At 39.0% G+C, this 7665-nt stretch overlaps 1 protein-coding gene and 1 pseudogene across 1 annotated transcript; one reads left to right on the top strand and one right to left on the bottom strand.

The window, feature by feature from the left end:
- LOC112516357 overlaps positions 1-3703 on the top strand; it is a 13199-nt pseudogene extending 9496 nt beyond the window's left edge.
- Positions 3704-4844: 1141 nt separating this feature from the next.
- LOC112516955 (caffeoylshikimate esterase-like) lies at positions 4845-7076 on the bottom strand. The gene is made up of 2 exons (XM_025124221.1): positions 6485-7076; positions 4845-5427 (listed from the first exon to the last, which is right to left on the bottom strand). The coding sequence occupies exons 1-2, from the start codon at positions 7028-7030 to the stop codon at positions 4981-4983; spliced, it is 993 nt and encodes a 330-aa protein (XP_024979989.1). The 5' UTR covers positions 7031-7076; the 3' UTR covers positions 4845-4980.
- Positions 7077-7665: the final 589 nt, after the last annotated feature.

Raw genomic sequence — 7665 nt, 5'->3', positions numbered from 1 at the left:
GTACGTTCGTTAAATTCACTACAACCGATTCGTACGTTCCGCTTACACAACGAGCTTATCTTTCAATGCAGCTATTCTTGTTGAAAAGAGGAGGAGAAGAAATATATGTTGGACCCGTAGGTCGCCATTCTTGCGATCTCATAAAATACTTTGAGGTAAGACGTTTAACCGAGTGTACGATGATGATAAGTTGGTACGCGACTAAAATCCGACTGTTTTTGTGAACCAGGATATCGATGGCGTAAGTAGGATCAAAGACGGACATAACCCCGCAACATGGATGTTGGAAATCAGTACTTCGGCTCAAGAAATGGCTCTCGGAGTCAATTTCTCCGAAATCTACATGAATTCAGAACTTTTTACGTGAGTACTTCGATTTCCCGATGCTTATGTTGGAGTCCCACATGTATACATGTGGAAACGTCCCCTCTCTTATCGAATAAAAATCTCATGTCCCACATGATTACCAATCCGCTGGTAAATATACGGATTTTTGTGGCAACATGATTCCACTCGTAATCTGTAGTTGATGTCTTTTACTGGCGGATTATTTCGCCGATAAAAGCCTCATGTTTTGTAGTGTTCTAGGGGTCACCGGCTAGCCTCATCTGAGGGGCTTGTTGAAGTCTCACATCGACAAGACTCAAACCATCAAACATTTATATATAAGGTCAGGTTCAGGGAAAATCGTATAAAATGTGGAAAACTGAGGAACACCATAGTAATCATTTTAGTTTGTAAGTAATTTTTCCGGTATGCGCATATGCATAACATGCTCACGTGCATAGAAACCAGAAAATATCTTCAATTAATTGTATGAACATGTGCATACCGTATACGTAAACGGTTATTAGAGTGTTCCTCGTATTTTCATTTTTAGGGGTTTTCCTATATATATGTATGTGTGTGTGTAGGATTAGGTTCACGTGAGACCAAGGGTTTTTCGTGAGACCCGTAAGAACAATTTATGTTCATTGATCAACTTTATAAACTAATGATCTAATGGTCTAAAGTTGCACGGTGACAATTTTGTGATTATTGAGAAGTCTCGTGGCAATTTTGTGATTATGAATGTTCAGATTGTAGATCTTAATCTAAGGATTGAGAATTGGACTTACGGGTCTCACGAAAAACTCTTGGTCTCACATGATCCCAAGTGTATATATATATATTGATTTTTCCTCTATCTATAAGGGTTTTTTTACAGAGAGATTCAAAAGAGTTCCACGTATCTTACAAGAACCACTTTGCTCTCTCTTTTTTCTGATAAAATCCGATGTACCGTCACAGGAGAAACAAGGCCCTAATCGCCGAGCTAAGCATACCACCACCCGGTACGAAAGATCTCTACTTCCCGACTCAATACGCTCAGCCTTTCGTCGTCCAATGTATCGCTTCTCTATGGAAACAACGATGGTCCTATTGGCGGAACCCTTCTTACACCGCAGTCCGTTTCGCTTTCACCACTTTTATCGCCTTCATGTTTGGTACTATGTTTTGGGATCTTGGTAGAAAACGGTAAAAATCCGAAACTAAAACACCAATCAGGAATCATTGCTTTGTTACATCGACTCAACGATTTTGTTCGTATGCATTTCAGGAAAACCCCACAAGAACTAAACAACGCAATGGGTTCTATGTATGCCGCGGTTCTCTTCTTAGGTGTCCAAAACGGATCAGCGGTGCAACCGGTCATAGACGTTGAACGAACCGTCTTTTACCGAGAACGAGCTGCCGGAATGTATTCCGCTTTACCGTACGCCTTGGCTCAGGTAACTACCCGAGCATGTGTTTAGTTATGATTGTTACAATCAAACATCGGCTAAACTCGCATACTTTCTCTTCGATATATGTTTTCTTTAAAATATGTAATAGTTATATAGACGCGTAATTATTTGCAAACCCAATAAACCGTACAAACTTACAAACCATTTTCCATGTGTATGCATGTGAAAATGCAATATTTATACAGTGTTTTTTTCATACGTGAAACATTCAGAACGATATATTGTGTGTGGGAAAACATTGTAATGAATGTTTCACATATTAAACAACATTGTATAAACACTGCATTTTCACACGTGTTCTTTCACATATGAAACAATACACGAAAACTAGTTTGTAAGTATGTACGAATTATGGCGCTTAGACATTGTAGACGTCCTATAAAGCCAATTTTGTTGTAGCGTCTCTTCAATATATGGCAGATATGGCACTTTTGGACAGTAATGTAAAGGGTTACGCATACTGTAACAATGATCTTCTTTCCTGTTCGAGATTACAAAGCTTTTGTGTTTAATTTACGCAGGTTCTTGTGGAGATACCTTACATTTTCGCACAAACGATTGTTTACAGTCTCATAGTTTACGCCATGATCGGGTTCGAATGGACCGCCACCAAATTCTTCTGGTACACCTTCTTCCAATTCTGTTGTTTACTCTACATGACGTTCTACGGCATGATGACGGTCGCCATCACCCCCAACGTCAACGTTGCGTTCATCGTCGCAGCTGCGTTTTTCGGCTTCTTCAATCTGTTCTCGGGATTCATCATCCCACGACCCGTAAGTTTCTTAATTCTACAACTCGTGTAATTGCTAAACTAGCCAAAATCGAAGGGGTCCTATCGGAAAAAAATCATCTTTTTGGACTTTTATACAAATAGCATAAGAAAAATGTGAGCTCCCAAAGATTTTGTGATTCCAATTTTGTGGAGTTCTACACCAATCACGTAAAGATTGGAACCCCTGCTATTTCTATCCAATAAATCAGGTTCGAATCATGTTAGTGTCATTTTCTTACTCAAATAGTGTCATCGTTTGAAAAAAAAATTCTGTATATTTGTTTCATATAGTCAAATGGTGTCACCGTTTGAAATTTTTTCCTATATCTTTTTCTTATAGTCAAATTGTGCCACCGTTTGAAAAAATTTATGGATTCGTCCCTGATGAATCGCCAAATTTGCTAAATGAGAATTTGCTAAAAGAGTAATGGGCTAAACCATTATAATTGGTATAATTGGTTAAAGACTAGAAGTCTCTTTGTTAGCTTGTTAGCTGTTTAATAAGTTTAACGGGACTCACAACTTATTCGGTCAGCTATACATGAAATGTTTGGTTGTGGCTTAATAATATAGAAAGTAGCTTATTCAGTAAGCTTCTAAGGGAGCTTTATACAGAAAGCCAAAAAAAAAAATATGCCCCCTTATAATTAAAAAACACACGTTACTTCTATTTATGCAAAAACCTTTTTAATCTATATAAACAGATTAATCATACAGACAGTTTTATTTATACAAACCTGATAGAAAACCAACTAAACAACCTCTAACAAGTTGGTTATTTTGCAACAAGACGACTTCGATTTTGACTCGTTTAATTAATCCCTTGTTCTTGATTACTAATCGCGGGTGTTTACAGAAAATTCCGGTGTGGTGGAAATGGTACTATTGGTGTAATCCGCTTGCGTGGACCATCTACGGCATGGCAGCGTCACAGTTCGGCGACTATGAGGACCGGTTTACCAATGGCGAGACCGTGAAAGGGTACCTGGAACGGTACTTAGGCTACAGACACGATTTTCTTGGTCAAACCGTCGCAGGAAACATCGGATTTGTTCTGTTTTTCGGGTTTATATTTGCTTACTGCATCAAAACCTTCAATTTCCAAAAGAGATGAATCAAAACCCATTAACGGACTGTTGTGTATCTGATTTGTTTTTTAACATGATGTTTATGAACCGTTGTGTATCTGATTTGTTTTCTCACATGATGTTTTTGGGACAGGAGTAATAATGTCGACAAGTGGTTGCCGGTAACGAACCCACATGTTCTAAACCTCAAATTCATTTCAAAAAATTCTTGTAACATCCCAATTTTTTGTAGTTTTTGGTATGGATTTGTACAACCAACTACATGTGCACTTAATATGTAACTGGTTGGTTTTCCATTAAGTATTGTATGAATAAAGTTGTTCGTGTGGATTAATCTGTTTGTATGGATTCAGAAGGTTTTTATCTGTATAGTTTTTTTCATAGATAGAATGAGGTTGTTTTTCAATTAAATAGGGGGAGGTTTGGAAAAAGAAAAAACTTGACTTTCTGCAAAAAGTTCGCCCCTAGAAGATTACTGAAAGTCACTTTTTATATCATTAAACCACTACTAAACAATCATATATAGCTAACTAAATAAGTTCTAAGTCTCGTTAAGCTGTTAACAAATCCAAAGAGGCATGTGTCTAATAAGCCCCCACTTATTCCTAGGCCAGGACTTTAAAAGCTCAACCATACAAACTTTTTTCAAAGTCCGGTTAAGTCCGGCTCGGTTTTTCTGTTATTTGGTCAAAAAGTTGACTATCTGTAACCTCAATAATCCCCACACACAGCCCTCTACCAAGCACAAAAATGTAAAGAGTTCTTTGTTTACCTCTTAATAGTTCCATTAAGATGTGGTCTCTGAATCGTTAAAAGGTGAATCTTGTTTGGCGAAAAAAAGTTTGCCTCTAAATGATTCTAAAATCTTCTTGATTCTAAAATCCTCTTAATGATTTTGCATCTTGGGTCTCCCTTAACCATTCAGCGCCCTAATTTTATTGTAAACAATTACCAAACAATTATATTTCATTTTTCAATATATCATGAGAGCCTCTTAATCATTCTCACCACTTAATTATTCTGCACCAAACCATTCAGCATTTACCAAACAGCCCCTAAGAAGACATTTTTTGGCTTACTCAACGTCTGAAATGAACACATGGTCGCTTGGAGGGATCGAATACGGGACCTATCTGGTATTCAAACGGGGCTTTTCTGTTACTAAAAACGGACATGGAAAATCCAATGCAAATCAAAACAACACTCGCCGTTATCCATAACGAATCACAAATTAACGGTACTTTTTAATTCACAAAGACAACTTTCATTATAATTATTAGTAACATATTACAAAATTAACGATTTATTTTTTGAACACGAAGAACACGTATCAGTTTCCGGGACCAAACTTCTTCGCCTTCTCGTCGATCCAAGCTTTCATGTCCGCCAACACGAGATCAACGGATTCATCGGGTTCCCCTTGAATCAACGAATGGTACATTCCTTCATACAACTTCACTGCTTTATCCTCCGGGGCAGTTGCAGCCTTCTCGTACAACATTTCCGAACCAGAATGGCAGGCAAGTCCATCGGAAGTCCCGTGGAGCGTCAAAAATGGCGCTGTAACCTTATCGAAGTTGTTCTGTACGTAATTAGTCACTCTCACGACCTCTCTCATCGTCCCTACCCTTGGTTTTCCAGCGTATCGTTTTGGGTTCACCGCTATTATCTTTAGTTTCTCGACGTCTTTGATTGCCTTCGCTACCATCCGGGAATCTGGCATCACCGCCCACGTATCCGCTAGTCCGAACAGAAGCCCGTACATCGTTAAATGTAGCTTCAATTTCAAAACAGCCAAAGGTTTAATCGAACTTTCAAACAACTTTCAAAATTTGAAACAACTTGTATTTTTCTACAAGGGACTATGCTGTCAAAATCGCGATATATCGCCGATATATCGGCGATATATCGGATATCGCTTGAAAAAAAAAAATCGTTCATGAAAAATCGGCCAAAATATCGCCAACGATATTATCGGCGATATTTGGCGATATTTGACGATATTTTGAGCGATATTTTAGTGAAAAATCGGTCCGATATTCCGATTTTTACAAGGGTTAAAATTTGGGCTTTTTTTTAAGCCATGGGCCTTAGTTTTTTGGGCTGCTTAGTAAATTAGGTCTAAATCTAACATTAAACTTAGTCAGACTTCTTTCTCGGTCTCTCTCTTTTCTCTCTCGCTTTTCTTCTCTCGGTACGACTTACACAGAGCCAAGCGCCCAAGCCACTCCAGCTCTCTTCTCGATCTCCTCTGTTTTTCTTCTAGTCGACGGACTACTCCGAACCTATTGYTTGCGATTAGCTTGTTTTTGAACACTTTAAATGATGTGATGTTTTAATTTTGAAACTATATTTCTAAACTCTAATTAATGCATATTATATATATATAATTCTAAGAAATATTATGTTAACCGATATTTCCGATATATCACCGATATATCACCGATATAACCGATATATCGAATATCGGTCCTGACCGATATTTCGTATTCTGACCGATATAACAGCATAGACAAGGGAACTCATCAATTTATTACAAGTCAGAAGGGTTTACCTTCTTCAAAAACTGCTTATTACCGGTTTGGCACTGATATAAGTTATTTATCCAAATACTCAAAAGTGTTTATTACCGATGTCACACCGGATTAAGTAAATAAGTTATTTTTATAAGCAATTCCAAACACAGATGAATTTGGTTCTCGAAAGGCTATTTCTCTTAATTTCATTACTATATGGTAACCGATTAATGCATCAACCGGGTAATTTGCACCGAGCGGATCCATCACAAACCGAAAATTCCGATGAAATAATTTTGAAATTGAAATTGAAATTACCTTGGGCGGAATCATGCCTTCTGGTATGACGAAAAGTGGTGACGAGAAGATCAATCCGGTCCACATGTCAGGATCCGATTGGAAGTACATAAGCATCGTGATCAATCCGCCCATCGATTCCCCTAAAAGGAACGCCGGAAAATTACGGTACTCTTCACTCCGGCGAACACTAGTGTAGAAAGATAACGATGTAGCGGCGGCCTTATCCATATCTCCGATGTATCCATGGAGTCCCTCCGAACGGCCGTGACCAATCAGATCTGCAGCGTAGACGGCGTATCCCCATTTCGCATACGCGATACAGATCTTCTGGAAACACCAGCTGGAATCGGATCCGTAACCGTGAGTCATGAAGACGACGGCCTTAATCGGTTGATCTTCGGCTAAAGGAAGCCATGATTGAGTGAAGATTTTCCCGTTTGGGGTTTGGAAGTAGGATTTGGAGTTACGGACGCCTTGGGAGTTGTAGTATTCTTCCTCCGGTGTTTCTCCCCAGAAGAACGGTGGTGGCGGGGGTAGCGGTGGGAAATTGGGCGGCGGTGGCATGGTTGGTGGCGGTGGCGGTTGGCGGAGGGTGGGAAGTAGGTAAAGGTTGGAAGTCTGTGGATATTGAGTGGACGCTATAAACACTTTTAAAATGGGTGGTAGGTTATGTAGTGTATCGATGCCACATGATCACCTGCTTCATGTTTTCTCGAATTAAAAAGAAGGGGTTAAAGGAAATAGCCATTTTCAGGCTCACATTCCTCCATTAACCATTTCTTACACTGGATTCCTAAAATATAGTTATAGGCATGGTAACGAGACGGGGATGGAGTGGATTTTCTAATCCTTGGCTCTAGCCTCGGTTTTTATTAACGGACCCTGGTTTCGATCTCCGATGAATACGAGGATTAATATTCTGTCACCGGTTTATTTTCTGGTCAAACCCGGTCAAACTTCGATCCCCATCCCCGATCAAGACCTGTTCCCCAACCAGGTCCAAACCCGGTTTTGGATGCCTTTTTCTGCCCCTTTTTTCTCCCATGTTCGGATGTTCTTGTTTCTGCCCATTTTACATTTTTACTTAGAGAATGAAATTTAAAGAAACACAAAATAGCAGCAATATATCAAAACAGGATACATCAAACATCAAGCAAACAATAATACATCAATTTAACAATCAAGCATGGATCTGAAAG

Source organism: Cynara cardunculus (assembly GCF_001531365.2).
Source record: "Cynara cardunculus var. scolymus isolate 2C chromosome LG 8, CcrdV1, whole genome shotgun sequence".
Lineage (NCBI taxonomy): Eukaryota > Viridiplantae > Streptophyta > Magnoliopsida > Asterales > Asteraceae > Cynara > Cynara cardunculus.
This window is presented reverse-complemented; position numbering and strand designations above follow the sequence as displayed.

Excerpts from the sequence above, each read along its gene's own strand:
- LOC112516955 (XM_025124221.1), bottom strand. The coding sequence starts at position 7,030 with ATGCCACCGCCGCCCAATTTCCCACCGCTACCCCCGCCACCACCGTTC. Across the intron at positions 5,428-6,484 it reads AAGGCATGATTCCGCCCAAG|CTACATTTAACGATGTACGG; the intron begins GTAATTTCAATT and ends TTGAAATTGAAG.